This window comes from Bactrocera tryoni, chromosome 5 (assembly GCF_016617805.1).
Source record: "Bactrocera tryoni isolate S06 chromosome 5, CSIRO_BtryS06_freeze2, whole genome shotgun sequence".
Classification (NCBI taxonomy): domain Eukaryota; kingdom Metazoa; phylum Arthropoda; class Insecta; order Diptera; family Tephritidae; genus Bactrocera; species Bactrocera tryoni.
This window is the reverse complement of record NC_052503.1, coordinates 58,812,160-58,828,210: the sequence shown is the minus strand read 5'-3', so window position 1 is coordinate 58,828,210 and position 16,051 is coordinate 58,812,160. Positions and strand designations below refer to the sequence as shown.

At 38.4% G+C, this 16,051-nt stretch overlaps 1 protein-coding gene across 2 annotated transcripts in view; it reads right to left on the bottom strand.

The window, feature by feature from the left end:
- Positions 1 to 1,207: 1,207 nt before the first annotated feature.
- Positions 1,208 to 16,051, bottom strand: part of LOC120777292 (uncharacterized protein DDB_G0271670) — a 123,701-nt gene continuing 108,857 nt past the window's right edge. Inside the window, exons 3-6 of one of the 2 annotated variants that reach the window (XM_040108502.1) lie at positions 14,557 to 14,658; positions 9,150 to 9,392; positions 8,768 to 8,830; positions 1,208 to 7,688 (exon numbers count right to left, since the gene is read on the bottom strand). In XM_040108502.1, coding sequence (XP_039964436.1) covers positions 6,480 to 7,688; positions 8,768 to 8,830; positions 9,150 to 9,392; positions 14,557 to 14,562 — 1,521 coding nt within the window. In that variant the 5' untranslated portion in view covers positions 14,563 to 14,658 and the 3' untranslated portion in view covers positions 1,208 to 6,479. The remainder of the gene's footprint in view (positions 7,689 to 8,767; positions 8,831 to 9,149; positions 9,393 to 14,556; positions 14,659 to 16,051) is intronic. The other variant, XM_040108503.1, reaches the window with a different exon arrangement.

Genomic DNA, 16,051 nt, shown 5'->3' with positions numbered 1-16,051 from the left:
ATAACGTAAAAAAAAGAAAGTCTAGGTGAAGTTTTCCATTTTAGTGGGGAGAAGAGCTGGTAATTATTTTCGAAAATGTAAAAAAAACAGTCACATAAAAATACTCAAGCGCGTCAGTCGTTTATGGTATATACGCGCATTATATTTCTGATAGTCGATATATATTAAGCTGACAATCAATGCAAGGGTGAGGGCCGTAATGAGAGGTTACAAAAGAAAAAAAAGTTATTCGAGCGTGTCAGATGTGCAAAGCGAATGTTAATGAACCTGTAAAAAGTGTGCCATTTAAATCTCTGACAATTTCGACGTGGCCAAAAGTCATTTATTGATTTTAAAACTTGTAAACAGAAAGGTGACCTTGAGATACTCGAGCGCGTCAGATTTTTATGCAGGGGGATGAACTTGGTGTCAGAGTCTTCCCAAAAGATAATCTGACAATTATATAGAGGCATATCGTTAATCTGACAATTTAAAAGTGGAAGAATTCTGTTTGGTTCTTGTTTTTGTTACAGAATGTAATAAAGACAGTGTATACATATACATACATATATGTATAGAAAATTTAATAATTTATTATTATAAAAATAGAAAAAATAAAATTTAAAAAAAATGTCAATTTTCGTCATTCGAATCATCGTCGAAGTTGGTTTCCACTTCCTTGAACTTCCTCGTCATTTTGTATTTCTGTAACTAAGAAAAAATTTGAAACTTTACAATTTTTTACTTCTTTTATGACAGTATAGTTTTCAAAAAAAGATTTACCTGCATCAGAAGTATCTCCTAAAATATTAGGTGTTATGACGATGTCCTCGTACGCTTCAGGAGTTTTCCAACAAATCAAGTCGGCTCCAACTTTCCATCCACGTTTTTCCATCCGTAATCTGTAGGCGACAACTCCGTAAGAATACGATTGTGAGCGTTTCTCCACAAACACGCAATATATTTCGTTCGCAGTAAATGTTGTTGTAGCTCTGATCGGCAGGGTGGTAAGTTACAAGCATCGTAGTTACGCACATTTAATGAGAAGGGTTGAGACGTATCAGTTACTTTGTACGAGAGAGTAAGAAACAAATAAAATTGTCAAGCGTCTACTAACAACAACCACACTATGGTGATCAGTACACTTGACCTTTTTCGACGATTTTACCTGCATCGTCCCACGGAAAATGTCAACGCACACCTCCATATAAGGGCTCATATTTGGTAGGGGTACATACAAAGGTCCAATGTTTCTCCCCATAAAGTTTTCTGACACGCTTAAGTAACTGCAAAAATCCCCTCTTGGGCTCCCCTACTATTGGGAAACATCGACATTTTCTACCGCACAATACGATTCAAATATCACTGTGAGCAAAAAACAGTAAGACATTTTAAATTAAATTTCGCGCGAAACCCCATTCGTTGAAATATTTATTTTCTAGGTTGGTATGATTATCGGTAACATATGTGTCAAATGTAACATCAAAACAAAATTTTCCTGAAGTACATAAAGTGCATTCATCTATGTATTTTTAACCATGAGTGAAATTATTCAATGAAGAAGTTCCATTAAATTTTGTGTGCGGAATCAAATTTCTCATACCCGAAACGTTCATAACATCTGTGCAACAATGTATTCCGAAGTCGAAAACACCACGTTAGCGCAGGCCAAAAATCAATCGATTATCGAAGTGTTGTACACTCCGAATTCTTCCGACCGGCCAAACTATCAACAAGGAATACTACTACAGGGTGTTATGCGTCGTTTGTGCCACGCTTTTCATAAAAAAGAGGCCGGATATGGACCGAAATCTCTTGGTTTTTGCACAGTCGCAGCCTGCATTGATTCTTCGTTTGTTTTTCGCCAATTTTTCTACCAATATCGCGCCACAACCAACGTTATAACCTGATTTAGCTGCGTGTGGCTTTCGGCTATTCAGCAAACTCAAACGACCGCTTCGGTGAAACCGTTTTGCGTCAATTGAAGACCTTTGGAGAATAAATTAAGAATTTTAAAATTGTGAACAGTCTTACTATTTTTTGCTCATAGTATATTTGCATGTTCTGCGGACTTAAGTACTATCGATACGCCGACTATTAGTGCGTAGAGACAATTAAATACTTAGAAATTAAGCTTCAATATTATATTAGGGAAACAAATTACACCTTCATCGACTCGGTAGGTGGTTCAAAACTTTATCAAGACGTCATCTGGTATCAGGAGGATATTGATTGTCTTGCTTAATTTATTGATGTTACTTAACCATTTTATTTATTAATATTGGAAAATTAAAAATCTAATTTACACTATCCTGAGCACTTAGAGACAATTATGGTTGATTTTACGAAGAAATACCTATTTATTTAGAGTCAGAAATAAATCAGAACGTTCGCTGAATGGGTTCAAAACGAGATGGCGACAAATCCTGTTTTTGACAGAAAAATTTTAATGAACATTGATAAACAAAATCGTTGATATAGGAGTGCCACATGGCGTACTTTATGGGTAGAGGAAATCAGAGATCCATATTTCTTCAAAAATTAAGCCATCAAATATGATATAGCTAATGTGGAACACTAAAGAGCCATGATTAGTGACTCTTTCGTACTTGAAATTGAACTACTTGAATTGGAAAATTGTTGATGTGGACGATCTTTGGCCTTAAATGTCATACATCCATCCGAAACAGTCAACTGATTGAAGGAGTTTTACTCATTATCTTGCCTCATGAGTCTGTGGTGACCTCCAAGGTCATACAATTTAATACCGCTGGACGTATTTTTGTAGGATTGACACCTTTGCCGATGACATTCGACGCATTACTGCTGAAGATATTTGACTACTAACAAAAGCCGTAAAAGGTAACTGTAATTCTCGTAATTTAAGAAGGAATATTAAATTAAAATTAAAATTAGAACGAGATTCAAATTAGAATGATATTTGTTCGCTACGCTGTACGCAGTATATCCCTAAAATTTTTTGGAATTAGCAGCATGTTATAAATATATTTTTCGATGCAACAAAATCCACAATATATACATACATATAATTTCTCATAATAAAATTGCATGGTCTCTATTTTACTTAATTAAATGTTTTAATTGTGGCTATAAATTTGTGTAGTTCAGTTTTTAGTATGTAGGTTTGTGTTGGTAGCAAAGCCGAAATGTGTTTTTGTTTTTGCTTCTGTTTTGTGATCAAGTAAAGGCATTTATTTAGAAGAATACTTTAGAATTTCAGCCAGCGTTTTTAGAACTATCTAATTGAATTATGAATTTTATCATCATATTATTTGATTGACAATTAGCAACTTTTCGCACACAGATAGTTAAGGACTATAAAATACGACCCTGCACTTAACCACATACATTCCTAGTTGACTACTTGAATATATATTTACGTATCTCCCATCACTTAAACAGTTTCTTGTCTTCTCCACAGCTTTTGTTGTTTTACAGTGATTTCAGCATTTTCTGCTCACTAATTGATTTATTATAATGGTCACATTAGAAAGTTTTATTGGTTTGGCTTTTAATTATACATCTTCTATAATTCCTTTTCTTCAACTATAAATTTAATTGAATTGAAAACATTTTTTGACTTAAGTATTTAAGAAACTATTGTATTATTTAGAAAAATTGTGGGTAAAACTAGTACCATGTCCAACCAGAAGCAGCTTAATTGGGTAATTAAGATAATTTCAAAAATTTATCTCATAATTGTTCTCAATTAAGCATACACTAAGCAATCAACTAATTACCCAATTAGTGTTTAGTTAACAATAAATTCTTAGAAAAGAAGAAAAAGTTGTAAAGATGTAAATTATTTCAGGTATAGTGTTTTTAATTGGACCATGAATTACCACAAAAATATGAGCAAAAAATTTAATTATATGTATAAAGATTTCAAAAAAAAGTTGTTACTTAGTTTTCAGAGATAAAATTTAAAATCCATCCAAATTTAAGTCCATAGAATTGTCTAACACTAATTGAAGACCATAAAAATGGGAAAGTTAATATCTTAATTGTCATGGAATAATTGAGAAAAAATTTCCAAACAACCCAGTTTGAACATGGTATGTATAATTACGACAAAGCATATAATTCGGTGTAAATCGCACGTTATTACGGATTTATAAAAAATTATGGCTTTATCAAAACTTTTCATTAATTACAGAGAATTCGTCTAGAAATTTCATTCTTAAAATTTTTACTTGAGAACTCACACCCTACTGATATTTATTTAGTTCATCCATTTATTTTATAAATTTTGTTTGGTAGAAAATTTATGGTATAAATACAAGTATTGTATCTTTATAATTACCTCTGAATAAATTCGAAGCTTGAGTAAAGATTGTTGGATAAATAGGCACTTTTAGAGTTGAAATATTAGTTGGAAAGAGCAAATAATATTTAAATGAGAAAGCACTCGCTAACAAAAATTAAGATTAAATTAAATATAAATTAAAAGAAAATTATAGCGGTATGGTATATTGTTGTCCTCAGCGTTGCTGCAGTAGATTTATGCACCTCTTGTCAAATGCAATACATATCTGGCTGTGCGATCTTTCTGACCCAGAGTAGAGTGTAGGCAGTTCCTCGAATTACCAGAACTAAAAGTTCTTCTCCACTAATCTAACCTACTCTCAACTCCAAACTCTCCCACAGAACCCTCTGATTAAGTATTACTTTGTGAGAGTGATAAGACATTTAATCCTTTCCTCTATGGCACAGACTGACGGACGCCTACTCTGCTTTGTATGCCTCAGTTTTGTTATGATTGAGGGTGCCGCTTCGCTGACTGCTCTCCAGTTCTCAGTGGACTGACACATGAGTGTCCTTTTCCGTACCAAAAATAACACCGAGTGTAGTTTTAAGTTTTTTTCTTGTACTTAAAAAGCGCGGGCAATAAAAGAATACATGCTCAGAGCACTGTGAACACGGCGTACAATTCGGAGTGATGTCGTGCTCGATGCCATGTCATCTGTCGATCCATGAATGAATGTGCGGTATCAGTTCGTAGGTCCACCGTCCTTTGAGTGAGGTTTGCCACTGCTTTTCGATCCTATACACAGCATACTCGAGTATACTCGCTCGCATTCGTCACCCTGAATGTCAGTGGGCATCATATTATTATTACTTCAGCTGCATCACTTGATATTGTTGGGAAAGCAATGATAACTCTTAGTGCCGACAGCGTATGCACTGTACTTATTTGTCTGACATATGCTTTGATGCCTAGCGCCTGGATCCATATTTGAGCCGCATTCTTCTCCACTGTCCAGCTTTTATTGTATAGCGGTTGAAACTTCAAACTGTTTGGAAATGTTATTGCCGCCTCAACAATCTTGTGATAAGCAAATGAAGCTTTCTCGATCTTTGATCCATCTTTGGATCCATTTTTATGAGTTTCTGGCACCACAAAGAGAGATTTTTTGTGGGAAATATGGCGATCAGCAACCTGGTACAAAAACAAGCTTTCAGTGTTTTACGAAATACCTATGTATATGGTATGGATTTTTCGTTACAGTAATATTTTAATGAATATACTAAAACGGGTAATACTTTCATTTTTCTCATTTGGCAGATCCTTTTTTGTTAAAAGTAAAAATTGTTTTTTAAGGTTATGGCTCTTGAGTCCATGTGAGAGACATTACGTACTAAACCTGAGGAACACTTAATTGCCAGATACTTGCTTCAAAAATAACTGAAAGAATTTTAGTGCTAGACCTCTGAAATTGTTCGCATTCAGGTATCATAATCTTATCTTTTAGAATATTTAATTAATTTTTCAGCACCTTCCTTAACTTTTCTTTGTATTACTAATTTCGTACTGGCTAAAAGGTTTGATTCCACCATTGGAACGCATTCAAAATTATTTTCGACTATACATAACCCATGATCTAAAACTTGTGAAAAGAAAAAGAGATAATCAATATTTGTGAACTATAATTAAGCAGCGCAATTAAGAAATCTAATATAGAATTTGACTATTAAATAGTTATTTAGGCAAATGCATAAGTTTTTATGCATATATACAAACATAAGCATATATAGTAGGTATTGAAAATGTATGAGTATTAAAAAGTAGCAAATACTATTTTAAAAAGGCATTTTGTGTAAGTTTTTGAATTACAAAACTTTTTTAATTGAAACACTTTTTACAGTCAGCTCCATTTGTTACACAAAATGGCGTGATTCCAGCATTACAAAGTATTGCAGCCATTTTGTGCAGGTTTTAGACTTTATTACATACTTTTTATCACAACTTTTATTAATAAGTATGCATGTTTGTATAAGACGCATAAAATAGTACCCTCGACTTTCGCCTCTCCGTTACAGTTGTGCACTTAATCTCGATCTTTCAGACCCAATACTCTCCTGAACCCCGACAGTGTTTTGCTGGCACTAACATTTCCCGTTGCGAACGTGTATACATTTGCATTCACGTTCGCTTGCTGATATGTAACGGGAAAATCTGTCGGGGCCAGGAGTAAACCTCACGTCCGCACAAATTTATACACAATCAGAAACACCATAAACGAAATACCCACCAATATGACGGCGGTAACGACTTTCGCACACGTATTAAGACCCGACTCATTGGGGTTTAGCGGTCGCGAACTGGTACGCGTATGCGAACGCCGACGCTTTGTGGCGAGACCGCGTGCCAGTGCCGGAAACGCCAACGATTGTGTAAATGTCAGTTTGTGTATAGATTCGCTTAGTGAGTACGGGCCGACCGAACCGCGTGCCGCAGCACGCAACAGCACATATTCCAAATCCAATGCATCGAACAGTGAGTAACGTGCCGTCATCGTTGAGGAACGACGTCGTTCGTAGCGCGAATCACGTTCTCGATCCGATTGCGGCTGCAGCCATGGGTCGGAGACGCGCTGCTGTGGACCCGCACCAGCGCCGGCAGCTAGACATGCTGCCACAGCCGCAGCGGAGGATGAGGAGGAGCCGGCTGCACCGATCACTCCCATGCCACCGCCTAAGCTAACCGCTGCGACGGAAGTCAGCGACGACGTCGTCGACGAAGACGCAGAGCACAAGCGCAAATTCGTTGCCAAACCATTATCATGGAATTCGGTTGCATCTTCGATGGATGTTTGATCCGGTGACGTTTGTGCGCGTTCTAAGGCGGCAGCATGCTTCATGCGCAACGCAAACAAGCGAGCATGATCGGGATGTAGTAGCGCACTGGATTTGCGTCGATAATTTGCTGCGCCGACACTGATGCTAGCGCGTGCACCACCAAGCGAGAGATTCGGTGAACCCTGTGTGGGCGTTGTAGCGGGTGAGACATTGCAGGAGTTGCTGCCCATACCCTGGCCACCACCGAGTAGTGATGCACCGGGTGGTGGTGGCAGTGCGTTTGGTGAAGGCGACGCCTGCACCGAATCAATGCCTGAGTCGCCCGCATGCAAAGTATCACAGTAAAGCGAGCTGCGACGCCGTTCGCCTAAGCAGGAGTTGCTAAGCGTTAAATGATTGCCATTATTTAAGTTATTGCTATTGCTGTGATTGTTGTTGCTGATGCCGGAGGTGCCGCTGGTGGTGGTGGTAGTGGTGGTCGAACTGCTAGCAGCAGCACTATCGCCAGTCGTACTGCTGCTGCCAGCGCCGCTACTGCTACTCGTACTTGTCTCGGCAATGACAGGGAAGATGAAGGATTGTCCATCTGCCTCGCCACGTGGCGAATCCTAATGGAAAGAGTCAGAACGATTCAAGTGATTAGTTAATGCTTCATTACAGAGTTACTTTACAATTAAACAAGTTTTGAAGGGAGCTAAGGTGGGTGGGTGTGTGCAGTAAAAAAATGGCCCGAAGTGAAAATTATGTGGCCCAAAGTGGTGATGAGTCAAAAAAAGTTTTAGCTCTAAAAGTATAAAAACTTTTAAAAATTAGTGAAAAGTGAGAAAGTTATATTGTTGTTTGTGTAGTAAAGTATTTTCTTTTATATACAGATCTAAGTGCTTTGTTGTTAGTTAGGAGAGTTTAAATTCAATAAAGCTTACCAAATTAGTGGAAAATTATAGAAGTACTATATATTGCAAGTAACCAAATTTGTTTTAATTAATGTGCAAAAATGTATTTCTTATTAAAAACGTACTCCCGTACAGTCCATTAAAAAAGTGAAACGAAGAAACTGTACGAAATCTTCACACATACTCGGCTCCGTTAGGAATCACCCCACTGTTGCCTCTCTGAAAACGTTGCCAAATGGTCGAAATCTCACCAAAATTTCGCAGCCATTTCTGTAAGTCTTAAAATATAAATGCTGAAAGATCATAAGGGATAGTATCATGTTCAGGGTGGCAGAGCTTTTATAACAAAATAGTTATTATCCGGAATATTTTCGTAGAATATTTCGTTTCACTTTTTTACATTGACTGTATGTATCGACTCTAATGAGGTACATATGTACATCACACTTAAAGTAGTTTTTCTTGTGTGGGGTCTTGCGAAAAATTAGGTTAATTTCGATCTATATTTTTTAGTAGGGAAGTACTTTTTCAATCTACAATATGGATTTTTTTAAATATTAATTATCAAATTACAAAATCTGTTAAGTTATTAGTAAAAAAATGTACAAAACTATTTTATATATTTCCAAAAAATAGTAAATGAGCAAAGCAAGGGCTAAGTTCCCATTTTGCGTTGGTAGAGGGAAAAAGGTATCAAAATTATTTAAAAAAACATGCAATTTACAAATATTAGATTTGAAGTATGGAAATTTGTCAGATTGAGATAAGAAATTAGTTTAAATGCTCACGCCTACCCGTTGGCCCTCAGGGCCGCTGTTTCGTCGCAACTGCACGAAGCCCTCCTGTCGTAAATGTGGCTACACGAGTACATTATTCGTTTATATTTTTAACCACAACACACCACAAAACCAACGTCAAACCAAGAAAACAACAGAAAGTAGGTATTTTTATAATAAATGTAAGCCAAAATAATCAACACAACAATTACAATAACAATGGCACAACAGAAGTACGCTATGTAGCCTATAAGTTGTGACTGGAGACAAAGTGGTGTTGTGTTATGAACCTAGCACTAAACTAAGATAGAGTTTGTCCAGAACTCATTTAATGATTTTTTCTGTTAAGAAACTCACGTGAAACTACAACCGCAGACACCTGGAAGCTTTTAATACATACCTGACTGGGCCACACTTGCAGCAGTGGTAGCGAACATGTCGGCTTGTTGTAGGCCGTGCCATTTTCGGGTCCTCGCGGTGCACTCTGTGCTAAGCTCGTGTAGTGCAAATGGTTGAAACGTTGTGTGTCACTTGCGGGCTTGGTACGTGTGGGGCTCTCATAGCCGGTTGAATCTTCGGATGATGTTGTTTTTGGTGAACGCCAAAATCTCTTCAGACGCAGTTCGCGTCTCTTTTCTTGTTTCTGAAAGAAATGGTTTTAATTATTTTTTAGAAATTAACCTGCTCATATTTACCTAAAAGATAAACTGTGAAAAAAATATACATTTTATTTCTTTATTTATAGTGAAAAATCTCAAACCAATAAAATATTCGCATACAACAAGGAAACTGTATGTTCGCCATCGATACCCCATTCCTCTAGAACATAGTTAGTATGTTGAATTCGAGCACGAATGTATGTGAATACCACCTCAGTGCTACCAAGACTTCTTTTACAGATCTCAGCCCAGATGATGACAAAACATTTCTTTATTCTACAACTTAAGTTTTAAAATGGCAAACAAACATAACTGAAATTAACTTTTTATTAATTTAAGGGGCAAATGCATGCGCGACGACTGGAATTTAAGTGTGCTCTGCCGAATTCATAAAAAGGGAGACCCCACATCCTGTGCCAACTACCGTGGAATAAGACTCCTCAACAACGCATATAAGGTTCTATCGAGCGTATTGCGTGAAAGATAAAAGCAAACCGTCAACAAACTGATTGGACCTTATCATTGTGGCTTTAGGCCTGGAAAATCAACAAAAAAAAGACACGTGAAAGAAGATCGACTCACATAACCTCTTCGTCGATATCAAAGCTGTTTTTGTCAGCGCGAAAAGGGGCTAGCTTTATGCCGCGATGTCTGAATTAGCCATCCCCGCAAAACTAATACGGCTGTGTAAGCCGACGTTGAGCAATACCAAAAGCTCCATCAGGATCGAGAAGGACCTCTCTGAGCCGTTCGATACCAAACGAGGTTTCAGACAAGGCAACTCCCTATCGTGCGACTGCTTCAATCTACTCCTGGAGAAAATAATTCGAGCTGCACAGCTGAATCGGGAAGGCTGCTGGCGTACGCCGATGGTAGTGATATCATTGGAATCAACATTCGCGCCGTTAGTTCTGCTTTTTCCTGACTGGATAAGTAAAGTGAAGCAAATGAGTCGTCGCATTGGGCTACGTCACTGTCGAAAGTCGCAACTTTGAAGTCGAAATAATTTAGTTTATCTTGGAGCTAGTAATAACAGCAACAACAATGTCAGCCTCGAAATCCAACGCAGAACAACTCTTGCCAAAAGGTAGACTGAGTAGGCAATTGAGAAGTAAAGTCCTCTCTCGGCGAACAAAAACCAAACTCTATATATGGTGGACAGGCATGGACGATGACAACATCTGATGAGTCGACGTTACTAGTTTTTGAGAGAAAGGTTCTGCGAAAGATTTATGGTACTTTGCGTGTTGGCCACGGCGAATATAGCATTCGATAGAACGATGAGCTGAATGAGTTATATGACGACGTTGACATAGTTCAGCGAATTAAAAGACAGCGGTTATGGTGACTATGTCATGTCATCCGAATGGATCGGCTCTGGGAGTTTTCGACGCAGTACCCGCCGGGGTAAGCAGAGGAAGAGGAAGACCTCCACTCCGTTGGAAAGACCGGGTGTAGAAGGACTTGGCTACGTTTGGAATTTTAATTTTTCAAGTATGGCTGGCGTGCTGTTGTAAACTCTGTTATAACCGCGTAAACAGTATCAGCACTAATAAAGAAAGAAAGTACATAACTTTAAGTAGTTTCATAATCACATTACTAAGCTATTAAATCATTATTAACAGAAGCATATTTAGGTTGCTCCCTTAAAAATAAGACTTGAAAAATTTTAATCCTTAACAGCGTATTTTAAGAAAATAAAATATTTATTCAATTCTTGTCATTTTTTCCAATAAAATTGAATTGAATTGAAATTACCTGCCCTAAAAAGATATTACCATAATTTTGCTCGTCTGGTCCATTGTATAAAACTAAACAATGGTCTGGTTGGAAGATTGCATTACATGCATATTTTAAGCTATTTCGTAATTGACAATTAAAGTACGTACATATGAAATCATAGTTTAGCCCATTTATCTTATTTAAGTAGCCTAAAACTAAGTAGGATGGAGTCATGTGTAGAAGTTCACGCAACTGAGTGAAAGTTCTCTGATCGTCATTGACTTCTCTAAACATCCCGTCCGCAGGATTGTGCGCTGGGTTTGGGATCCTCTACGTAAAAAAACGCTCCAATGAAAAATAACAACAAGTCTCTGATGGGGTTTTGATGATGACCATGGTAAACGATTTAAGGATTACGATTTGAGGGCATGCACCTGGAAGGTCCGGTCCCTTAATTGGGAAGGTGTCGCTGCCCAGCTGGTTGATGTCCTCGAAAAAACAAAGGCTGACATCACCGCCGTTCACGAAATGCGATGGACGGGACAAGGACTGATGCGAGTAGGTCATTGTGGCAATTACTACAATAGCCATATAAAGGACCGCAAATTTGGTATGGGATTCGTGGTGGGAGAGAAATTCCGTCGCCAAGTACTGAGATGCCCCCCGGTGGATGAACGTCTAGCCACAATCCGTATTAAAGAGAAGTTCTTCAACATATCGCTGATTTGCGCCCACGCCCCTACGGAAGAGAAGGACGATGTGACCAAGGATGCCTTCTATGAGCGGTTGAAGTGCACCTATGAGAGCTGCCCCCGTCACGATATCAAAATCGTTCTTGGCGACTTTAACGCCAGGATGGGCAAAGAAGGTATCTTTGGTACTACGGTCAGTAAATTCAGCCTCCACGATGAAACATCCGCAAATGGGTTGAGGCTGATCGACTTCGCCGGGGCCTGAAATATGGTTATCTGTAGTACTAGATTCCAGCATCAATTCATCAAGACACCTGGTTGTCTTCGGATCGAAAAACCACCCACCAGATTAATCATGTTGTGATAGACGGAAGACACGTCTCCAGTGTTTTAGATGTGTGTAGGCTCCAAGGTCTTAACATCGACTCGTACCACCACCTTTTTGCAGCCAAAATTCGCACCCGCTACTGTGCAGAAAAAACGCATGCCAACAAGCACAAGGACGGTTCGACGTCGAGAAGCTGCAATCACAACATATAGCTGAACGATTTTCTACTCGACTTGCACTCCTGCTCTCTGAGAGCACTCGTCAACAACTCGGTATAAGGGAACTGTGGGATGGCATTTCAAGCTCCTTACGTACAGCTGCAACCGAAACCACTGGTTTTCGGAAAGTGCAAAAGAACAACTGGTACGACGAGGAGTGCCGTGTCGCAGCGGAAAGAAACCAGGCTGCCTGCATCGCAACGTTACAATCGACCACAACACGTGCGGGATGGGATAAATACCGAGTGTTAAAGAGGGAAGCTATACGTATTTCCAGACAGAAAAAGAGAGAGGCCGAAATGCGTGAGTATGAAGAGCTTGACAAGCTGGTCGACAGGGGTAATGCTCGAAAATTCTACGAAAAAATGCGGCGACTAACAGAATGTTTCAAGACCGGAGCATATTCTTGCCGTACCCCCCAAGGTGATCTAGTGACCGATGCCCAGAGCATACTAAAGTTATGGACGGAACACTTCTCCAGCCTGCTGAATGGCAGTGAAAGTACAACGCCAGGAGAAGACGAACCCGATTCCCCAATCGATGACGATGGAGCAGATGTTTCATTGCCCGACCATGAAGAAGTTCGAATAGCAATTGCCCGCCTGAAGAACAACAAAGCGGCAGGGACCGACGGATTGCCGGCCGAGCTATTCAAATACGGCGGCAAAGAACTGATAAGGAGCATGCATCAGCTTATTTGTGGAATACGGTCGGACGAAAGCATGCCCAACGATTGGAATTTAAGTGTGCTCTACCCAATCTACTAAAAGGGAGACCCCACAATCTGCGTCAACTACCGTCGGATAAGTCTCCTAAACATTGCGGTCCACGGTCAACAAACTGATTGGACCTTATCAGTGTGGCTTTAGACCTGGAAAATCAACAACCGACCAGATATTCACCATGCGCAAAATCTTGGAAAAGACCCGTGAAAGGAGAATCGACACACACCACCTCTTCGTCGATTTCAAAGCTGGTTTCGACAGTACGAAAAGGAGCTGCCTTTATGCCATGATGTCTGAATTTGGTATCCTCGCAAACTAGTACGGCTGTGTATACTGACGTTGAGCAACGCAACTCTCTTTCGTGTGACTTCTTCAACCTACTTCTGAAGAAGATAATTCGAGCTGCAGAACTAAACCCAGAAGGTACAATCTTCTATAAGAGTGTACAGCTGCTGGCGTATTTTGGCGATATTGATAGGAATGGTCTTAACAACCGCGCCGTTAGTTCTGCTTTCCGCAGACTGGATAAAGACGCAAAGCAAATTGGTCTGGCAGTGAACGAGGTGAAATATCTCCTGTCATCAAACAAACAGACGTTGCACTCGTGACATGGTTCTGACGTCACTATTGACAGTCATAACTTTGAGTGCTAAATCGGTTGAACTTTTCTTTGTTTGTATGTTAAATTGAATATACCCATATACTTATATAGCAAATAAGTTTAGACATACTCCCATATTTGTTGCCTTTTAACTTTGTATTAAATTGCTTTGTTTTCCTCTAGAATTTCACTACTAACCTTTATTCTTTTGTATGTATACATACATACACATATGAAAGTATATCTATGCAACATTCTGGGTATAACAATTTGTGCACTTCCATTGTGGAGAGCAATTTTCACTATTGAATTGTTTCTGGAAATCATTTAGTTTCACGTTTTTTTTACTTTTTCTGTTCACTCTTTTTTGTGTTTAACTTCTCATGGCGAGCGGCAATCGTGAATTCAATTTCGCGTGCTATTTTATTGGTATTTAATTTGGAAGTGTTGCACCATCAATTCAATCACTCGGGTACCACATTTCTCAAATCATGGCATACCTGTTATGATTTAAGTTAAGTTATTAAAGAGGGGAGTGAAGGATCCCCTGACAACGCAACAGTTGGTAAAATTGATTATAGATGAGGATGAGTTCTATAAAAAGTAAGACACAAATGTAATATGAACAAATGTAAATGTAAACAAATGTAAGTCCTATCGGACAACTATAGCGTGTAGCTGCCAATTAAACTGACCAATCAAAGTCAAGATAAAGATCTTTTTTACCATGACCCTGTTCGCTGAAGCTAAACTTTTTCTTATTTTTTTCTAGACCTTATTTGTTTCGTTAATTATATTGAAAGCCGTGTTCACATTTGCAAGCTCCTGCTTACTATTCATCACTACTTTTCATCTCACTTACCTGCATATTTAGATATTAAATCCTTTTTATTTAGGTTTTTCATCCCCAGTCTCTTGTTGTGGCAAGAATATCAGTCAAAAAGTTGCACAATGAACATCTAGTCTGCAAAGATAAATACAATCAATTAAAAGTAGTTGATAGATGCTGTGGGTCCGCCTACAAGCAGACAAAGCACTATGCAGCCGTTGATAAACTTGGTTATAAAGTCAGCCACAAAAAACTTTGCCTATTTTCTATTTCTTCTTCCTTCTGCATGCATCTTTAGCTGTGAACTCAAAGTCCCCATTTAATTGAAACATATCCCTTCAAGCGGTCTCCTCTCATCACTAAGTACTTTTGTGTGTTTTGAAGTAACTTGGCAACATGGCAGCATGAGCTCATCAATCTCACTAATGATCTCAGCCGCTTATTTGCCTCGCATCTGCCTCACTTCCGGGGAGTTGCGATTGGCTCCGGGATTGCGTATTATGCAAGGAAACAAATGCTTTTTCACCACTTTGCCCTGTAATCGAATTGAACACTTTGATTTATCACCGCTGCGGTGAGCCACCGAAGCAGTGAAGCGATAAATATTTAAAATATTAACAGCTCCCAAGGAACCGTTGTATACGAAATTGTGACAAGTTATTTGGTTATAAAGAATGGTGATAAAATCCATTGCTGGCGTTGCCAATGTACCCTCTTGAGCGACATATCTTTTTTGAATAATTTAATAGTACGTTTAAATTTGGTATCGGTTTAGTGCCGTTATATTTTTATGTTAAACAGAAGGATTTAGGATGGAGAAAGCATAAATGTTAATTAACAGAGGACGACCATATTATGGAAGGACACTCTTCAAATGCTTTAAAATTGTGACATGTCCTAGTATACTATATATGTATAAGAAATATATCAACAGAGCTTACGGCAGATTAACTCTGTTACTTGTTTGGTGTGTATTTAACAGAAAAATTATGAAGTCGTGAGCAAAAAGGACGAAGGCACAATTATTATATTTTAACAGTTATTTTCGGTTACAACGCGGTGTGATGCAAGCGAGAGAATATTGCTGTCGAGAAGAAAAGAGATAGTGTTTTCTAGAATTCGTTATATTCGGGCTCTGTAACACATCTACAAATTTTCAATATATTTATCACCTACAGTGAAAATCCTAAGAGTTTCCACCAGAACCAGAACCGCCAATTATAGTATACAAAAATAGTAGTTGGATTTTATAAAAATATCGTTGCCATTCCTTTGTAGCATTCATATATGTATGAACTTGTAGGCTCCTCATTTAAGGTAATAACAGGTGATACTTCGACCAATCAATCAATCAGTTTAGATTTGACACGGTTGCTTAGATGGAGCACATGTAGTATGTAGATGCACTTCCTAATAAATCATTTATATGATAATTGTTATATTCTCTTTGTAGCAAAAGAGCTAGTAGCCAAGCCTCACACGAGAAAAGTGATTTTCACTAGAATTACTATATACGAGTACATGACTT